Source organism: Camelus bactrianus, chromosome 12, assembly GCF_048773025.1.
Source record: "Camelus bactrianus isolate YW-2024 breed Bactrian camel chromosome 12, ASM4877302v1, whole genome shotgun sequence".
In the NCBI taxonomy this organism is placed as follows: Eukaryota; Metazoa; Chordata; class Mammalia; order Artiodactyla; family Camelidae; genus Camelus; species Camelus bactrianus.
This window is the reverse complement of record NC_133550.1, coordinates 24725049-24746235: the sequence shown is the minus strand read 5'-3', so window position 1 is coordinate 24746235 and position 21187 is coordinate 24725049. Positions and strand designations below refer to the sequence as shown.

At 44.4% G+C, this 21187-nt stretch overlaps 1 protein-coding gene across 15 annotated transcripts in view; it reads left to right on the top strand.

Moving 5' to 3' along the window:
• The first annotated feature begins 1151 nt into the window (after positions 1-1151).
• The window catches only part of LOC105081366 (transport and Golgi organization protein 1 homolog), a 31586-nt gene continuing 11550 nt past the window's right edge, over positions 1152-21187 (top strand). For 8 of the 15 annotated variants that reach the window (XM_074375052.1, XM_074375059.1, XM_074375056.1 and 5 more), the window contains exons 1-10: positions 1152-1496; positions 4279-4401; positions 4830-4958; positions 6164-6305; positions 8093-8233; positions 15583-15714; positions 16592-16613; positions 18103-18191; positions 18646-18723; positions 20596-20668. In XM_074375052.1, the coding sequence (XP_074231153.1) occupies positions 18694-18723; positions 20596-20668 (103 nt within the window). In that variant the 5' untranslated portion in view covers positions 1152-1496; positions 4279-4401; positions 4830-4958; ... (4 more) ...; positions 18103-18191; positions 18646-18693. Of the gene's footprint in view, positions 1497-1726; positions 1865-4278; positions 4505-4829; positions 4959-6163; positions 6306-8092; positions 8234-15582; positions 15715-16591; positions 16614-18102; positions 18192-18645; positions 18724-20595; positions 20669-21187 lie in introns of those variants that run through there. The other 7 variants (XM_074375050.1, XM_074375049.1, XM_074375058.1 and 4 more) reach the window with 7 other exon arrangements.

The following is a 21187-nucleotide window of genomic DNA, read 5'->3' as shown; positions in this document are numbered from 1 at the left end:
GAAGTTTACTGAAGCTTTCTTTATAAAATATGGAAATTATCCTTATTGCCAATAAACAGAAGATGGATGACAATCTAAGGCATATTCATGTAATGGGAAGCTATTTAGTAGATAAAATTTACGACATACAGCCACAAGAATATGTGTAGAGAAATCTTTAAAACAATACTGGGGGGAAAAAGCTTCCTGCTATGGTAAACTGAAAACATCAATTCCCTGCCACATCTCATGGCCTTTCTCTCGCCTTTTGAAACAGCCGACATTCTACGCGGTGTGTATCTCTCTAAATAAATCTGCCTTAGTAAACAAATATAAATAAATAAATTCCCTATATTGATGAAACACATAGATGTAGTGAATGGGGTAAAAACATTGGTGGAAATGTTGCCGGTAGATGCAACCGGTGTTCCAAGTTCTTGTCCCGTCCCAGAAAGAATTCAGAGACGAGATGCAGTGGTTAAAAAAGTAAAGTGAGGATTTATTAAAGGATGGATAGTACACTCTCAAGGGTCAGGCAGGCTCAGGTGAGCAGCTGCCCTGTTTCTTTGGCAAATTAGCTACATAGGGTGTAAAAATGAATGGGCGGAATATTATTGGGGAGGGAACGGTTTGGGGTCGCATTCTCTGATTATTGTCCCAACTCCACCTTCCCAAAGGGCGAAGGGATTTTTGTCTTTAGTCAGGCTTGGAAGTGTCATGGCATCAGTGCATGATGGGTACTCTTAATCTGCCAGGCTAATTTTATTGAAATGAAGGCATAATGAGCAAAAGGTTACATTCGGACACTGGAAATTCCTACCTTTTCTTAACTTTCTTTGTTCATTATCAGCCCAAAGGTTCCTGCTTTTCTTTCTCCGTCCAGGGACCCCTGGTGCTTACATAACGTGTCGTTTCCAGCATTTGGCCTGTGCCCCTCCTTTCTGCCCAATTCCTGCCATTTGGTCTGTGTCCCCCTTTCTCTGCTCATATCTAGCTATCTGCCTGCTCTAACAGGGCAGCAAGTACTCCGGGAATTTTCTCCTGAACCCTTCAGTCTGCCAGCCCAGAGGCCCTCCATGCTGCCTCAGCTCCAACCTGCCAGAGCTCCTAGCACCTTGGGGCCTTATGGCTGGCTCCTGCGCACTGGGCGCCCCTGAGGCACTGCGCTCAGGGGGCGGGGGGCAGGTAGCGGCATCCTTGGGTGTCTGGAGAATCCGGCTTTCCCCGCCTTACCGGCGTCCCCCACACAACAGTTTGTGGGCTGGAAAGTGCGAGCGCTCCCAAGACAGAGTCTGCCAAGTGTGCGGGGCGGCCAGGGTGAATGCGAGTGCCTGGGTAACGGACTGGAGGCCTGACGCTCTCCCACGCGCGAGCCCCGCCCCTGTACAGACTTCCTCTCGCGCTGGCGTCCCCGTCTATGCGCCGTGCTCCGTGCCTCCCCGTGAGCCCAGTGCTTAGGCGCCAGGCATAAAGCCAGAAGGTACAGGGAACCCCAGCAGGTCAGAGTGGCAGCAGCGGTGAGTATCTCTGGGCTGGCTGACTGATGTAGGATCCGGCCATGTCCTTGGGCATCTGCTGAACTGGAGCGCCCCTCTCCAGGATGTCTACACTGAGGAAGGCGCGAGTCATCGGGCCAAAATGGCGCGAGGACTCCGTTAGGTGCGCGGGAGCCGTTGGGGGTTGAAGGGTGGGGGAGTGCTGCACCACTGGACGGACAGCTGGGGCACCGGAGGGCGGCTGGGTTGGGGGCGGGGAACCCGGGTCAGCCTTGCGCGTGGACCCTGCACCCGGATGCGGGAGCGAGCACCAAGCAAAGCTCCGCAGAGAGGACCCGCGGAGACCCGGGAGGGGCGCCGGCCAGCGAGGGGCTGGGCGCCCCGCTCAAGTTAGTCACCTCGAGGGGGTGGGGGCGGCAGCAAACTGCACCCTGTCTCTGTGTCCAGCGCCGGCCTGTAAGCCGACAGCCCCTGGGAATGGATGGAAGGCGCCGGGAGCCTGGGCTGCGTGCAGGGGGCACAGAGTGCCCTGAGGGTGGGGGGCGCGGCTGGGTGGAGGGAGGGGTCACTCCTGCTGGGTGCACCTTCCGCCTCAACCAGGGGTCTGACTGACCGCCCCGGTAATGCAGCCAGGGGCTCTCAAAGTGGAAGGGGAGTACGGAGGCTTTTTCAGGGGTGGTTGCTGAGTGAGACTCAGGATCCAGTAAGGAGCCTCCCCTGGCAGCAGCGGCTGTTTCCTTTCTGGGCTGGCTGGCCAAGGGTAGCATGAAGATGTAATTATTACAGTCTTCCCAGAGATGGGTGGGGGCGGCAGGCATGGTGGCCCCTGCCTGGCCAGGTGTGTGCCCGTGCTCCTGGCCCCCTGGTTGGGAGTGCTGCAGCGGAGAGACATGAAGCAGAGTACATGTGATCCAGGAGGGGCGGGAAAAGAGTCCGAGGTAGAGAGGGGCGGCAGGGCGCAGAGCCCAGGCTCTGCGGTTTTGCAGGGGGAGAGCACAGGAGAATAAGCCTGGAGGGGCGACTCGTGTCAGAAACTCAGGAGCGGCTCCCTTGGCGCTCGCTCTCCTCCTAGAAGTGTTCTGGCTGACAGCCTCTCGCTTCCCCCGTGAATGGCGATTTGGCGCGTCTCCGGATTCGGACTTTTCTGAGCGACTGGCTTCTATGGAGCAAAAATAAACTGATCTGCAGGGATTCCTTCCTGTGATTAATGCTGCCAGTTCAGGCTGTTGGTGGTTTCTGAGCCAGAAATGTAAAGCACCTGCTTTTTCTGTCATCCATGGAGTTCAGACAATGGCTTTCCTGAGGGGCCTTAGCCCCTGGGGTCTTGGGGCTTTGTTCACAGTAGCCGTGCATCCTGGTGAACAGTGTGTGTGATTGGAACTCACAGGCCTGGTAACCTGTGACTTCAAGAGGACTCTTATTTGCAGATGTGCATTAATTGTATTAGTTACTAGAAAATCCTCTGGCATCTCAGCATGGCCTGAAGAAGCCCAAGAGCCTCAACCAAAAGGAGTCTTTGACTCCCTCAATGCTGACACCACAGAACGCTTTCCCCTTTTCCACACCTTGGAAGGAACAGCATTTGGATTTGAGGTTAATGTACATTAAAAACAGCATTTTCATTTTACTTCCTTTATATTATCTGCAGAAGATAATAGGTAACCAAAGCAAAAAATGGTGACATGATGAAAACATGGTCATTTTTGGCAGGTCAAATTGTTACTCTGGTGTTTTTAAAAAGTCATTAATCAGGATTTTCCAGTAGGCAAACTATCTGGTGCAGGCAGCTGGGTGACTCACAGATGTGGCTCTGATAGTAATTGTAGACTGTGTGACTTTCTCATGGCTTGGGAGGGAATGACTTAGAATGTTTCATACCCCACATCTGGCAGCATGACCAGCAGGCTGTGGGGAATACTCTGTCTAGGCGCAGCTGGGCTGGGAGGGCTATAGACCTACTGAACCGGAAGTACTAAACACTCCTATCCTGGAGCACACTGCCCCTTTCCCACACCACCTCGAGTACTGTCCGAGGTCAGGAGTTCCACATGTGAGACCTTCATTCTCCCTGATCACCTGTCAAGGGAGATGGCTTTGTGTCTGTGAGCCCCTCCTGCCCCTTGTGGCCTCCCCTCACTAATTTCCTCTGCTCTTGGTGAAGAAGTCGATAAGCATTGAATGACTTACCCCAGTGATCAGGGTTAGCTTCAAGAGAACAGTGAATTCTTTATCAGTTCATATAAAGTGATGACATAATTGGAGGTTTCTCACCACAAAGATACTTTCTGAAATATGATGTCTAAGTCAGCTTTCAATGCTGTTAATCATTTTCTCCCTTTCCTTCCAAAGAGCTTTGAACTTACAGTGAAATAAACATGGATTTATTTAGCAATGTTTTTGTGAGCTTTAGGTTTCCTGAGTTGTAAATGAATTAATAACAAACTTTATTTTTATGAAGTTCAGATTACTTTGCATGACTTCTCCCCCTAAGATCTTAATTGTCTTTAATATCCTTACTGGACTTATCTGTCTCTGGTCTTGGAGAAAGGTGCTTATTACTTTCTAGGATAGCACAGACAAATAAACAAACTATGCTCTGGGGACAAAATACCTTGTGGAGGGTTGAGACATGACCCAGATGATCACAGACATTTTTTCCCTTATTCACTACTGCAGATATTTGTGGGTGCCTGCTACAGGGATCCTGCTGTGTTCTAGGGTTCCCGGGACCCCTCAGTAAACCTGGGCTTCAGGTGTGCTGGGCTGTTAGGATCATATGTGATGTGCTTTCTGTGCATTTCAGAACCTCTGACTACTGTGAGGAACCTCAGAGCGTATGACCCTGCCACCAACACTTTGAACATTCTCTGGGACCGTGCGGAGGGAAATCCTCGTCAGTACAAGCTCTTCTATGCACCACCAGCAGGTAGTCTGGAGGAACTGGTCATTTTTTCCTGTAGAGAAAAGTGCATGTTTCAGCTGTAGATTGCAAAGTGGAGACTGAGTTAATCAGCTTACAGTAGTGCTGAGTAAGTTCATGTTCCTTCAGTAGAACTTGACTGAGCGTAGTTGGTTGGTGCCTTAGAGCCTGGGTGATGGGGGCTTTTGGAGGATTGGGGCTGGGGAATTGAATCATTCCAGGGACTTTTCAAGAAGGAGCTAGGATGTGTGCAGAGAATTCTTCATCAGCTCTTACAATAGTTTGTATGGGGGCACATCCTTAGGTCCCAGGATTGCAGAACCTGCTTCTTGACTTGGTCTTGAGTTAATATTTTGAGTATTTTATTGTTTGAAGTATTATTTCTTGCACAAGTTTTTCAAATCAAGTACTTTACATTTTATTAAAATCTTTAGGTGCAATCCCCGGGAATTTCAATTATGCTATTCTTAGGAATCTGCAGCCAGATACCACACACACCGTTACAGTAGTTCCTGTTTATCCTGAGGGCGTTGGAGGGCATACATCAGACACTGGAAGGACATGTAAGTAAGAAGGCAGGAAAATTTAGCTTTTTCATGATGCATTTTGCTTTTCAGTATACAGGCCATATAGGCCCATTAAAGAAAATTTGAGAATTTCATGATGGAATAAAAATGTAACAATTACCCATAGTTTACCTCCCAACTGCCATCAGTTGTTAATATTTTGGTGTATGAGATAAAAAATGTATAATGACATTCTTCTGAAATGATAACTTCAGGATTTGTAGGTGTGTATACAGTTATCAGTGTTCTTTTTCACTGACAAATGTTCATGAGCTTTGCTTTGTGCTTGACAAACTTGTGTGAAGCAGTGTTTTGTCACTGGCTTTCAGTGTCAGTTGTTGAAATCTGTTCATCACGTTACTTGACAGCACATTTCTCTGTTTGCCAATAAAGTGCTTTTTGGCACTGAAAATCTGTGTGCTTTCATTTGCTATTAACATCTTCAGAAACCAGTTTATAGTGGTTTTATAATTCTTTGTAGTGTTTAAAGGCTTTGGTGCATACCTCTAAATATTTTTTTGGCTTAAAAATATACGTACTGATGGCTAAAAGAAAGCAGGTGTGGATGACTTCTTTTGACAAAAGATTAGTGGTCTAGAAAAATGATGTTATTGGCTAAACTGGAGTTTGGGGTTAATACATGGATTTAATTTGTATGTCTTTCTAAGTCCTTATTGGGGCAGTTATTTGAGAACTGAGTGTATCTTTAACTTCTCCCTGTGTTTGCCTTTTCTTTTAATCACACAAGACTCAGTATCTGTTTGTTGAATGAGAAGAAATGAATGATTGAAACCAGCTAACCTAGCTGCCTGGATTAGATGGGCATCCTCGGTGTTGTCAGTTTTCATTTAGAGGCAGAAATGATAGAATCCTCTTGTCTATCTCTCTGTGACCTGTGTTTGAAAGCTGAAGCTTTTCCAGTTTCTTGCCCTTGTCCTTTGTTCTTTTATGGCCAACGCAGTATTAGTACTTTTACTCCCTTGTTTTTATTGGCACCAACTTAGCTTCTGTATAGGCCAAGGCCCTAGTTGGCTAAGTTTGGCTAAATATGGATTTGGAGAGTTTTTGTGTGTAGATAATTCAAAGTTTAAGGAGGACAGTATTATATCCTACTACAGAGTGGAATTTGAGACGAAGTGATAACAAAAGTTCAACATGTATAAATAGACATAAAAAATATGTGTTGGCTTTTCTTTCCTCAGTGGTGAGAGGACTGGCCAGAAATGTCCAAGTGTACAATCTGATGCCAAACAGCATGGATGTTCGCTGGGAATCTGCCCCGGACCGGTGCAGCAGTACCGTGTTCTGTGTTCTCACCTGGCTGGCATGAGACCCTCGGAACCTGTAAGTACTGTTGTCAGCTGAGAGCTCAGCAGAAGAATTTTGCAGATTTTGTGGTGCCTCTTGCTGTAGTTGCTGGCACAGGACAGTAGATGAGTTGGTGTGGCACTGGGTCACATGCACACTCATTTCCTGATGAACTTAGTCTTATGTTTGTGTCATGCTTGGCAGCCTGTGAGAATGCAGGCCATGAACATGCCTGCGTACAATGCTTAAGTGATTGCTTTTGATGAATTAAGTCATAAGAGTATTAACTGTAGGGTTAGTAAGCAAAAATGAATTTGGGGAAAATGCAAATTAGCTGTATGAGTTAAAAAAAACCAGTAGTAAATGCAAATCATTCATAGACCTTGTCAATATGGGCTTTTATTATAACACACACCTCTTTGTTAGGAAGCTACCTGAAAGTTTGCCTGCATTATCTCTTAACAGAGTGCTCATCTATCTTAGTATTATTCCATTTTCTAAGTAGATTAATAATATAGAGAGCAGAAATTACCAATGTGAGTAGGGAGAGTATCAGAGCACCTGAGGGAAAGCAAGTTTACAAGACTTTACAAAAAGCAGCAAGGACCATGCACAAAGATAAACACATGATAAGCATGTCTGAGTGTTGATTTGCATCCTTGTGTGTGGCAGGACGTGTTCAGACAACACTGCCCTTATCCATCGCATGGAGGAGCTCTCTATTTTATTAGAAAATCTCTCCTCGAGAAGTGTATCTTATGTGTCTCTAACATTCGGGGTGCTTTTTTACTATTGTAAGCCCTGGATGTTGTAGTTGAGAGCTTCCCCAAGGGACCTAAATGGGAGGTTGTTGAAGTTGCTAAGCGTCAAGTGTGAGTTCACATTTGTGTGGGAGAGGGAATTCCCAAGGGTAAACTGCATCTAATGCTGTGGCTTGGGCAGATGTCATGAGGTAGCACAGAGGTTGGCTTCTGCTGTGTCTGGGCTCAGCCCTTTACTATAAATGTTATTATGCTGACTAACAGAAGACTCGGTAAGCATTTGGCATGTCCTCCCCTCCAGATTTTGGTGCCAGGAAACACCCACATGGGGCACTTGGAGTGGCTGATTCCAGACACATCTTTTTCTGTGAACGTCATTGCCCTCCACTCAGATAGAGAGGGGAATCCCAGCCCCACCCAGGGCCAAACACATGAGGCTGAAATCCTTTCAACCCAGGTCCCTTGTGACTCAGTGAGGAAGGCTGGGCAGGTGGGTGGTGAGGGAGGGGTGCTGAGAGCTGCCTCCACCTTGTGCAGGTGAGGGGAGGCCTGGCGCCCACTTCTGCCTGGGTTTCCCACGTTCACATTCAGGCTGAAGGCCCTCTGGGCTGAGTGAGTGTCATTGGGCCATTTTCTCATCTGGGACCTGGGTTAAGGAGAGGTTTCTTCCTTTCTCCTGCCCTGCCATGAGTCTTCTCACCAACTGGGCACTTTTGAAACATGAAGGCTCGGCCTCTGTGTTTCATTAAACAGGAAGCGGTCAGAGTAGTTAAAATCCCTTTCTCTCCCAGTCTGCACATTTAGGTTCCAACCTAGTCTCTGTCCCGGGAAGCGCAGCACATAACCGTAGCTCTGAATGGAGCACTTTCTACTGCTTATGGGTCCACGTGAGAAAGGTAGGAGATGCGGATTTTATCACAAGGAAGGAAACACCCCAGAGAGTGGTGAAACCCCTGGGTGCATGACTCTGACCTGCTTACAGTTCTTTCATACCCCTCCCTCCACCCCATGTCCACCATGCTTACAGACAGGCCACTGACTCTATTGTGTTGATTTATTTAGGACCATGAAGTGGACTGAGGAATCTGAGTCTTTGGGGAGACAACCAACAGCATCTCCACACCCTGGGATCACACTGATGGGCCATTTCAGCAGTACAGGATCACTTTTTCTCCCACCATTGGTGACCCAGTCAGTGAATATGTGAGTCTGATACTCATTCGTTTGAGCATTTTGTAACCTCTTGCCTGGTTGGAGGGTGAAATTAAGCTTTCTTCTTTAGGAAGTGCTGTGATGACAGTTGAGCCCTCCCCTCTTATCTGGCAGTCTTAAAGTCTCTCCTGTGTGACTCTTGTGTGACAGTCTAATTTTATATGACTTTCTCTGACCTGGCCAATCAGAATCCTCCCCAGCTTGCGGGTGGTGACTTGGGGCTGTGCATGGCAGTGCAGTGAAGTTCTAAGCCCCACATCAGGCTCTCCAGCCTGGGGTTCTGGCATTGGAAATAGGAGGAGACCCCAGGACATCTAGTTTTGAAGGCTAGCAGGGCTTAGCTCTAGGAGCCCCAAAGGACTGGGGGAGACAGAGACTTCATTCTCCTTGGAAGCATACACACAATCTCATGTGCACCAGATCCAGTTTGTCATGGACGAATGCAGTGCATCCATTTATAGTTCATAAAGTTATTTATATTTTAAATAAAAAGTACTCATATGTATGATGGATTTTATATTTTTACTTTTATTTACCTTGGTGCCCGACTTAATGATATTAGAAGACCCATTTCCTGAGACAAAGTTGACTAGCTGTTAGGAGTCAGGATCACTCATGAACACATCCTCACCCTGTTTGTCCTGACTGATGTGTGACCTCATGTCATTGGAAGAGGAATTTTCCAAGATAAAACCAACAATCTTCCTAAAAACCTCAGGAAACAGGTCACAGGATGGGCTCCAGGTGGAATCCCTTTCCAAGGTAGAGCTTGGTTCAAGGTAAAGTTACAGCATTCACCAGCCCTGAGACCCTTAGGCGATTCACATCCCCTCTGTCTTCTCACTCATAAAATGGGTTATTGAGAATGTTGCATAATTGGAAAACTGCACTTTGAATTTGATCAGTTGGCACATTTTATTGCTCAATGTGAGACCTCAATACCTTTGATCTGATGTTAATTTGTAATTTATCAGGGGTCCCGGCTCCTGAGAGTTGGAGGGAATTTTTGTTGACATTAGGAGGAGACCCCGTATCCTTGAAGCCTGCTCACCCTGGACGGGATTCAGTCCCTCCAGGCTGGGGGATCCTGGGGCCAGCAAAGCGCCTGAAGCCCGGCTGTGAGACCAGGAAGGCCCAGCAGTGCGGTTGGAAACCAGCACCGCTGGGTCTGTGAGGAGTCGGGGTCAACTCCCCACAGGGCAGGATCTGGAGTTTCCTCCCAAAGGGCAGCCCACTCTCCTGGAAGTCAGCCCTGACAGGGACAGACATAGAGGCTGGGACCAGCAGTCCCAAGAAAAATGGGACTTTCCAAGTATGGTGACCCCTGGGGAGCTCAGCTCCAGGGAGATCAGAGCCTCATAGTGGGAGGGATTGTGATGCCAGGATTCCTGCCTTTACTGCCCCCTCCACTCTCAGCCCCTTCCCAGAGTCGCTCCACCCTGGCCCTTTGTCCCCACCATGCACCCTGGCTCCCTCTTTCCTTCTTGCCTCATCTTGTCTCTGCTTATCCCTATCCAGTCCCCCTCTGTCTCCTCCTGTCACTCTCTAGGATTTGAGCCCCACCTCTCTCTCTCAATCACTCACACACTGTCCCTCTCCCTGCCTGTCTCTTTCTCTGTCTCTCCCCTAGGCCCTCAGGCCCTGGGCTCTGGTCCAGCCCTGTCCAGGGCCACAGGGCCCGACCTCTCCCAGCCCTCCCACCCTCACTGCTGCGTTGTGGCCCCGGCCCTGCTCACAGTGGAGGACCCAGTTACAGAGGCTGCTCATGCTGGTATTTACTGCTGCACCACTGTTCCCCCTCCTCCTGGGCAGCACAGCCCCACCTTGACCTGTTGGTGGCCCAGCCTGGACCCCAGCGCTGCTGCAGGGCTGGCTGCCTCCCCCAGCTGGAAGGAGGGAGGGGCCTGTGGGCTTAGGGGGCTACTGGGGATTGGACTGAGGGACCTGTGAGGAGCCAGATATTTTCACCCAACTCCTCTATGTGAATGGCAGAGTCCCAAACCACTGACTGTCCCCTGTCCGTTTCTCACTAAGAAAATTATGGGCAGATTATGGGAGCTCCTGAGACAGGAGGGAGCTGCTGCCCTCAGTCCCCCTCAGAGTTTGCCTGGAATCGGGGCTCCTGGGGGCAGCTGGCAGGGCCGGGCCGGGGCACAAAGCCTGGACTAGTGCGGGTCCCTCTCACTGGATTCTCACAGCCACTCCTGGCACCTCATCCTTTCCTCACCGTCAGCAGTTGCCCACTTCACGAGGACAGATATGAGGGTCTCTCTGACCCTTGGGACTAGCAGGCCCTGCGTGCTCAGTATTTCTTGATTGAATGAACACAACCACCCCCCATATCTAGACACCAAATCTTCCCACCACTCCAGAAGGATTTCTCAGGCCCCCTCACAGCCAATGCTACCCCAAAGCATAACTTTGCTCCTGCCCCACCCGGGTAGTTTCTGCCTCTTTGGACCTGTTTGTACATGAGTCACCCAAGTGCAATGTAGGTGGTGTGACAATATGTAATTATATTTTATAGTTATATATATTTTTGGCCATAATAATAGGGTTTATTTTCATGTATGTATCATGTACCTAAGGTTAATGTGTCATCTACTGGTGTACTACAGATAAGGATGGCCATATAGGTGTGGCAATGTGGTTAAGATGGTTTGCTGTTAAGATCTTCTCCATCTTGTGAACGCTGTGTCTGCCTTTTGTATGAAGTGCTGAGCGAGGCGGAGTGAAGACCTCCCACTCTGCTTGTGTAATTGATTCCTCTTTGTTCTGTCATTCTTTACATGTTTTTCAGCCACTGCCCAAGGGAAACCCTGGGAATTTGGAGAAGGAAGGAGCACCCAGAAGTAGGGGGCAGGGGACCAGGGTTGGGAAGGACAAGAAAGCATAAGGTCGGAAAAGTTTGCATTGAGGACCCAGGGTTGGATGGCAGTTGGTGGTGGGGGATCAGGTAGGGGGGGCCCATTCTAAAAGTGAGGTCACCCAGAATGTCCACTGTGAGGTGCCAGCGGTGAAGGCAGGTGACTGGTTGAAAGAGAGTATAAAGCATCATCCCCTCCAACTGCTCCTGAGAGTCCGTTTGACCTGCTTACCGGCTGACCTACTGACCTGACTGAACCCTCCTTCCTCCCCTCAAGAGCTTGATTGACCTTCATCCTTTCTGTGCCCCCTTCTTCTCCTACTAAGTGCCCAACCCCTCTTCCTGTCACACTCCCTCCCCAGTCCCATCCCCAACCCCTCCCCTCCCCCCTGCTCCCCTACCCCTTCCTTCTTCCCCTCCCCTCCCACCCTTCCTCCTGCATGGGGACCTGAGGGCCCCTGAGAGGACCAGGACATGGAGGGGATGAGGTCCCACTTGCTGGGGTATCCCACATCTGTGAGTAACCCATACCTCATGAGCTGTGAGTAAACATCGGGCGTCAGGGGCTTCCTCCTTTTCCCTGGGCTCTTTCACGCTGTGGTTAAGTAACTGCTTTCTCATGGGGTCCTTGATGGGAACTCATCATTGGTGAAGACTGAGGCCCTCAGGACAGGTTTCTTGACCAGCCTGAAGTAGCCCTGGCCACCGGCGTCCTCATCAAGATCTGGGTCCTGTCAGGACCTCTTGGGCCAAACACAGCACGGTTGACGGGATGAAACCTGAAATTGTTACTTTATTGCAGCAAAGAAGGAAGTGTGAATATACTAAAAGCCATTGAGTTGTATGTCTAAAATGGGGGGATGTGTTAATTATATCTCAATAAAGCTGTTTTTTAAAAAGTGAGCAACTCTTATTTACTAGAAGTCATAGTTAGACTGGCTCCTGGAAAGCTTGTGAAGATCCTGCTTCAAGCTGTACACATTTGGGGTCCAGCCCCTGTGCAGTGTGTGTTCCTTGGAGCACACTCTTCCTAGTGGTGAAGCTCGGCAGCCCTGGGAGCAGTGGGATCTAAGCATTGGGTTTGTGCTAGTCTGTTAAACAGTGAAATGTCATTTGTGCTCTGTGCTTTCCGGTTTGTTAACATCTAACAACTGTTTTTTTTCTCTTTGAAGTGTATTCTTTCCAGAAATTTTAATGTAATGAAAATATTCAATAGCCCTATAATTTAAAAAATATTTTTATTGAAGTATAGTTAGTTTACAATGTTGTGTCAATTTCTGGTATACAACAGAATGCTTCAGTCATATAGGAACATACATATATTCATTTTCATATTCCTTTTTACCATAAATTACTACAAGATATTGAATATAGTTCCCTGTGCTCTACAGTATAAGCTAGTTGTTCATCTACTTTATATAGATAAGTATCCATGAATCTCAAACTCCCAAGTTTTCCCTACTCACCCCTTTCCACCCCTGGTAACCATAAGTTTGTTTTCTATGTCTGTGAGTCTGTTTTTGTTTTGTAAATAAGTTCATTTGTCTTTTTTTTTTTTTTTGATTCCACATATAAGTGATATCATATGGTATTTTTTCTTTTGCTTTCTGACTTACTTCACTTAGAATGACATTCTCCAGGTCCATCCATGTTGGTATAAATGGCATCATTTTATTATTTTTTATGGCCAAGTAGTATTCCATTGCATGAATATGCCACAGCTTCTTTATCCTGTCATCTGTCAATGGACACATAGGTTGTTTTCATGTCTTTGCTATTATAAATCATGCTGCTATGAACATTGGGGTGCAGGTGTCTCTTTGAATTAAGGTTCCCTCTGGATATATGCCCAAGAGTGGGATTGCTTGATCATATGTTAAGTCTATATTTAGTCTTTTGACAAATCTCCATACTATTTTCCATAATGGCTGCACCAAACTACATTCCTACCAGCAGTGTAGGAGGATTCCCTTTTCTCCACACCCTCTTCAGCATTTACTGTTTGTGGACTTTTGAATGATGGCCCTTCTGACTGGTGTAAGGTGATACCTCATTGTAGTTTTGATTTTCATTTCTCTCATAATTAGTGATATTGAGCATTTTTTCATGTGTCTATTGGCCATTTGTATGTCTTCCTTGGAGAATTGCTTGTTTAGGTCTTCTGCCCATTTTTGGATTGGCTTGTTTGTTTTTTTTCTTATTCAGTTGTGTGACCTATTTATATATTCTGGCAATTAAGCCCATGTCAGTCTCATCTTTTGCAAATATTTTCTCCCATTCCATAGGTTGTCTTTTTGTTTTGCTTATTATTTCCTTTACTATGCAAAAGCTTCCAAGTTTAATTAAGTTCCATATGTTTATTTTTGCTTTTATTTCTATCAGACTTCTAGCAAATTCTGGGTCACCCCTTTCCTTCTCATCTTGGAGGCTGCCCCCAGGGACTCTGTGTCCAACTAGGTTGATGGGAGCCTTGAGAGCCCAGTCAATGTGAAAGTCAGTGGCAACAACCTGCTGGGATATTTATAATGGGGAAATGCCTAGGAGTGACATGACCAGGAGGTGGACGAGTTGTCCTCCCTTTAGTGAAGTGTCCATGTGCAGAGAGTTGATTTCCCCAAAGCAGAGAGTGTCCTTTATGTCCTTAGAATTGTCCAAATATAAAGAAAATTCAGGTACATACTGTGAAATTTTCACTCTGTCAGGAAAAAGCACCTCCACACCCAAGAAAAAGAGACTGAGAACACCTCATGGATTAAAGTGGGTTTGTTCTGATGGGCAAGCACCAGATTCTTAGGGTTATTTTTCTTAGGAAAAATCAAGTGTCAGGAACAACCTTTGCACTGAGGCAGAATCATGCCATATGAATCCTCCAACTCAAGAGGAATCTATTCTGTTTCTTTTGAGCCTACTAAGGAGGACATTTCTAGGTAATCTTTGTTGGAATTTTTTTCCCTCAAAGGGAATGAGGCTGAGTTCTCATAGGTTAGTTAAGCCCTCTTTCCCTACCACATCTTTGAGCATTTGGATAAACTAACTTGTCCTCCTCCACCATTGCTCATGGCCACTGACTGTCAGAACCTGGGTTCATTGGCCCTGGTGGATACAGTCTAGGTAGGAGTCAGCTACTTATGTCAGCATTTAGACAGTGCCGTGTGTAACAAGCATACCCATGACAGACGGTGTTTTACCAGTTAGTGACCAGATGGTGTTTGTCTTTTTGTGCCTTTGATCTGCATGTCTGTCCTTTGTGCCGAGAGCCACTGCTCTCTCAGACAGCAGCTACACAAAGACCGTGCATGTTTCCCACCAGCACACATTTTACTGACCTCAACTGTGAGAGCTGACAACAACAATGTTACCAATTTCAGACGCTGCTTTCTAGAGAGGTTTTATTTGCACAAAACTGAAGCTTGATGTCTTGATGTTGAATTAGTACAAATTGCATTGTGCATTTATTCCCTCCTGCAATACTTAGAAATCTAGTTTTGACAAAACTATGTGTTTGTCTTTTGTTTTGGTGACCATACATTCCAGAAATACTAATTAGCTCTCATGGTTGCTGTTAATTGACGTAGGTGCAACACTATGAAATATGCATGTGAATTATTTGTACTGACTGTTTTGAATCCTGTTTTTACGTAACTTCATTCTCATAGTTTTAATCATTATACAAGACTGCTGAATTATACAAATCCTTATATATTTCAGAAGTCTGACATTAGGTGCTCTGGTTCAGAGTCAAAGTGAACATTGAAAGAAAACCTCCATGGTTTTTAGAAAGTTGGGCTAAAATAAATTATAATTAATTTTTGTTGGAATAGTAACTTTGGTATTATGATAACAGTAGCTGATCCACGTTCTCAGTCATGTCCAATCTATAAACGTAAAGGTATATCTCTCTGTGTATTAATCTCAGTTTTATTTTAACACATTTTCATTGCTATTTTCCCATACATTTTGGGTATATTTTTGGAGATATTTCATAGGAGTTTATTCAGTTACTTCATGAACATACAATAGAAGATGAAGGCTTCCCATCCCCTGTAGGCTTGTGCTTGCTTATTTTCAGTTTCAAGTTGGCTTCTACATTCATAAGTTAAGTTCTTTAACTATTTTTAAGATATTTGCAATGTGTCCGTCAGCAAAATCAAAACTCTAACATTTTGTGGATCAGGCTTTTTTGTATAGCTTTAGTGTGGTGTATTTACTTGTAATATCAGCACCTTTCCAATGAGTACAGTTTGTTGATATTTGACGTATGTGTGCAGCAATGAAACTTATCTCCAAACAAAGGCAGTAAACATACCCACAGTCCCAAGAGCTTCCTCCTGCTCCATTTGAACTCAAGTGTCCCTTCTCTCCTCTCTGAGGAGATACTTGAGGGGTGTGGTTTAGGGTTTCTAAAGAGGATTCTTTGTGACAGATATACTGTGAGTGTCTCTGAGATTCCTCATTATCTCCAATATTATTTCAGGTCGTCCACACTCTGATTCTCCTTTCCCATCCTGGGCCTGATGTTCATGGAATTCTGCAGGGTGCTACTGTTCTTACTGCCTGCTGGAGAATTTTTGCTTTCCTGGTGTTCATCTGGAGGACCGTCCTTGCTGTGAGTATTACTAAAGTACCTTACACGGTCCTTTTAATCACACCTGCCAGGAATTTTTATAGTCACTGGACATTTTATTTGCATGCCTAGGCCAGAATCCAGAAGTCCAGACCTTTTCTTTGTTTCCTTTTATGTTACTAACTTGAACAGAAGTTAGTTAAGTGGAAATTTTGCTTCTTGAAAATGGTAGCTGTCTTTCCTGCTGTTGCTTGTGCTTTTGTTACAGCCATTGCCCACTATCATTCTCATCTGATGTCTCATTTCATGTCCCCCCCTTTTTTAGTGGTCTTGAAAAATCTGAGGAACTCACATGTTACAGTTGTTTATCAATTCAGTCAACTCTGTATAAGATTTCCAAACAACTTTCATTGAATGATAGGGGTGTATCTTAGTATAAAGATTTTCCCTTTATTTTTCTTTTAGTTTCTCCTCTCTCTCTCTCTCTGACATTTATACAACAATCCAGGTTCTGGACTACAGTATGGATGTTTGGTTTGACAAAAACAAATTAGACAAATGATGCATTAGTGTATTTATGACAATATATTATGAAAGTAAAATAGTTCACTGTAATCAAACATAAATATGCATTATGAAAATTAAGTAGATTTGTGTTTATTTAATAGAATGTAAAGAGATCTTTTGTTCTAAAGTAAATTATTTACTTTTGTGCTCTCTATCAGAAATGGTGAGTGAAAGATCATGCCTTAAGTAGGAAATTCTGATTTTTCCTGATTTTTTAATTATATGAATCATTATGCTGAACCAAAGTGATACTTGTAATTTCAATGGATTACTCTTCTTATATTTTATTAGAAACTATATATTTACTAATTACATGTTTTGACATCAAATTTAATGTTTCTTCCTCTCCTAGGAAAAGCCTCAAAAGTATCAAGGTAAGATATTCGGGTCTAGTTTTCTTTGTAATATTTTCTCAATACTGGGATTTGATGTGGGTTTTAATTCAACTAAGAGCAAACACAGTGACTTCTGATGTCTAACTGACTTCATAACTCTTGAAAGTTTTACTCCTGGGGATGGTGTATAAATGACACCGTGGAGGAAGTTGGCATCTATTGAGTTAAGAGACCAGGAGGGTCACAGGAGTAGGGAGACTAGGATGAGTTTAATTTTGTATAGAAACCTTTAGGAAGTAGGTGATGAGAAGAGTCTTAACATTTGGAGTGAGTACCTGACATGACCTGGCTCTTGGTGAAAACTAAAGGTGCTGAAACACTACTTGAGCCTATCAGGACTCTCCAGGCTTAGGGAGGGATGCAGATGTAGCCAGCTGGTGTGTGTCACAGCCGAAGGGAAACCATGGACTGTGACTCAGAAGTGAAGGGAGCCATTCATGCCAGCGGGGACTTCATGAAAGTGATTCAGCCTGAGGACACAGCTTTCTTCACAGACCCTGCTGACTGAGTGGGGCTGTGTGCGGCAGGCACAGTGGCTGCCTGGCGCTCAGCAGGCCCTCGAATGCTGGTGTTGGTCACAACGGATGCAGAAGTGCTGGTGTTGAGAAGAGGGATCTCAGCATCAGAGCTTCCACACTGGGCAGAGAGAAGATGCATGTGTGCTGTGTGGTCAGATGAGAGAATTAAATGCCTGAGAGAGGAGTCTGGAATTGAGGGCTGCATTCTAGAGCTTTACATGTGGGCTTCTCTGTGACTGGGTGCTTTTTGTGTGCTGTTTTCCTGAAGCAGTGATGGGAACATTCTCTTCCTGGCAATGGAAAACTTGTCATTTAGGTACTGTGCATTATCCAGGTCCTCCAGTGACATTGTACCAAGTGTTTAATCCCAATGACCTTGTCCTTCAGGGCCCCAAGCATGTTTTTCATGAAAGATGATCCACCAGGCAGCAGGAAGACATTGGAGGCCTGTGCAGGTCCAATCAGGAGACATTTTGAACTTGCCTTCTGTGGTGCTGCCAATAGGGCCTGGATGTGGGATGAACCTGCATGGAATAAGGGTTTTTTTGTTTGTTTGTTTTTTAAACAGGGACACGTTTACTTACCTTAATAATTGGAGGAGAGAATGTTAAGGGGATAGGATGCTTGGTTTTTCTATTTCATCTCTGGTGATGTCAAAAGTATTTGAATTGAATTTTCTAAGAATGGTGCTTATAGCTGGGAGAGAACTTAGGAGAAGACTTTTTATTGTGTTTCTGCATCTTTGAAAATAATTGAACTAGGAGTCTCAGTGATCTCACATTTAAAATGCCACTGACTAAAATTTGCTTTCTTTAGGCACAATAGTAAAGCTAAAAAGTTAATTACACTCATAGTGCCAGCCAGGTTTGTCTCTGCCACTAATCTATTGGGATAATTCAATTCTACTGGGTTTTCCTACCAATATGAGAAATTGCTTTATCTCCTTTTAGTTACTATAAAGCACATAACTGAGAAGATCAATAATTTAAAGAATGAAAACAGAGAACTTGCAGAAAATATATCCACTTGGGAGCAGAAGGTATCATTGTCCTTTTGATATTTTTTGTGACTTCACCTTCAATCCCTTCCCCCTCTGGTAGTTCAGTTATCTGGCTCTCTTTTCTTTCATCCCACTGTCCTGTCCCATATTTTCTATAAGAGATCTAGATTCAAAGCAAGTGTCCTAGATAAAAAACAAATTTCTTCTGTAGAGCATAGGGAACTCTACTTGATATCTTATAGTAACCTATAATGAAAAATAATGTGAAGACAAATATAGGTACATATATGTGTGTGACTGAATCATTATACTGTATACCAGAAATTGACACACTGTAACTGATTATACTTCAATAAAAAAATAAATAAAGCAAGTGTCATAGATGTAAAGCACTACTTTCTATATTAGTGGGAGGGGTTACACACAAGATAGGTTAAACTAGCAGTGTAATTAATAATTGTAATTCTGTTTCCTTTATTGCATATTTGCATAGACAAATGATTCAAAGAAATGCTTAGAGGAGACCATTAGGCAGAAGAAGATGTTCTCTGACGAAGCACTTAAGTTTAAGGTACAAACATCTTCTTTTCCTAGATTACATTCTGAAAACAGAAATGAAAGTAGTGAGTAATTGTTACTGATTCAATATGTTTTTGTTGAAGGAGAACATCAAAACCATGGAGAGGGTTAATGAATATTTGAATTACTTCATTCAAATTGTTCAAGTGAAACTGCAGTCAGCAAGGGATCAGAATGCCAAGCGTCAGTGCTCAGTTAAGAGTTTGGCTGCCACGTTGACCATGATTGGGTTTCTGAGGCTTTTTGTGCACTGGATAAGCTGAGAGCTCCAGCTCCTCTTGCTTTTGGGCACAGTAGACTGTGGGAGCTTGGGAGCTGAACCTCCCTATGAACAATGATCCAGAATTTCACGGACTAAGACCTCCGTGACTTTTTTCTATGGAAATATGTCTTATTTTCACAACCTAGGGGGTTTTCTCACCACTCACACTGCCCTCCAAGATACATAGAAAATGCCAGGAAATACCTGAGAGGTCAAGGAAGTTATCTAGCTGAGTTGTACAGCCCTTGCTCTGTTGATGTTAAACAGAATTTTCCATGTGAATTTGGGGAAACTTTCTTTATATTCCACTAGGAACACTCATTTATGAGCTCTTTGACATGAGCAGTTTCCCACCCTTGCTTTCCCCTTGTCACCCAGGCATGTCTTCCATTGTCCAGTGAGGAGGAAGTTTGTGGAAGCCAGGCAGTATTTGTGCCTGAAGGCCTGTCTTTGTTCTGCATTTTTTATGGGCTTGACATTTGTCCTGGGGCCAACCTGGATCAGCTGCCATCACAGGAAACTTAGGGGTGGCTGTGGATACAGGCTGAGAAGGGACAGGATTCCAGATGGGATGAAGAGAAGCGACTGCCCATCAGAACAAACCAAGACTTGCTGGAAGAGATTGACAGGCTGGCAATGAACGAGGACCAGCTGAAGAAGGAAATGCAAGACACAAAGGGTCAGAACTAGCTGTTTGGAGTCCCATTGCTAGAACCTGAAGTAAGAGACCCTGTCTGCTGTAAACTCTCAACTGGATCAGACACTGCCTTTGACCCCAAGCCAAAATTCATGGAACGTCCCAGATGCTTTCAAGCATGTGTAAGGGGATGTATGACACTTGTTTTCTTTTATTTTTAAAATTTGTATGTTCAGAATCCTTTCACTGCCTTAATATCTTGTAGAGAGAATGCTCACCAAAGTCTTTGGACATGTACCAGAGCTAATATATTTATTTTCTGTGGTTTGTTTTGCACTTAATGAAATAATTTATTTTTGAAAAAAAAGTTACACTTTTTAAGCATATCACCCTGAGTTTTCATTGAAATCTTAGTACATGCTTTGTTTCTATCCTGTATGAAGATACCAGAAAAAGGAACATCTCCTCAGAACTTGAAAGATGCTGTTTCAATGAACTCTTCAGGAATCTCAGAGATAAGTGCCTCCAGTTGCAACAGGATTTCCACTGTACACATTAGCTTTCACAAGGAACAACAATTTCACGTCTTAGAAAACTAAATGTTGATAACTATTCAAATTATTTTTCTTAGGAATTTAGTCATCAATGAGAATGTTTTAGGTTGAAATTGCTCTTAATAAAGCTCATGTCCATGAAGCCAAAATGAAATCTGAAGAAATGCATGTACAGGAGGATGTTCTGCTCAGCAGCAAGAAGAAGAGAGTAAGAAATGTTACTGACCCCCAGAGATACTTACATCAGAGAACTGAACATCACTTTGTCAATGTTTCATTGTACTGTGATGCACATAAATCAGATGACCCGTCTTAGCTGTTTCCAAATGTATGATCCTTCTTGTGTTAAGTACATTCACATTGCTGTGGATCATTACTTTTTGAACATGTTTTCTCACATCTGTCTTACAGCCAGGCATTTTGAATGCAAGATCTGAGGATTCGATGCAGAGAGCCGTGAATACTGAGGAATGTAACCTGGAAGGTATGTTGCTTGTTGGGAAGAAAACCTCACATGTCAGCTTCCTGGGAGATGTTAATGGCCTCTGTTCTAGACCCTCGAATGAAATAAATATCATAATAAAGAGAGTCAAGTTTTTTTTGTTTGTTTTCCAGTGCATATAACAGTTATCTTTACACTATACTATAGTCTATTAAAGTGAGCAATACCGCTATGTCTAAAAACCCCAATGTTGATAACTTAATTAAAATATACTTTATTACTAAAAACTACTAGCCATCATCTGAGCCTTCAGTGAGGTGTTATCTTTTTGTTGGTGGATGGCCTTGAATTGATGTTGGTGGCTTCTGACCAATCATTGTGGCAGTTGCTGAAGATTGGTGTGGCTTTTGCAATTTCTTAACATAAGACCACAGTGAATTTTGTCACAGGATTAACTCTTCCTTTCAGGAACAATTCCTCTGTAGCAGGCAATGCTATTTGATACATTTTACACACAGTAGAACTTCTTTCAAACTGGAGTCAATCCTCTCAAACCCTGCA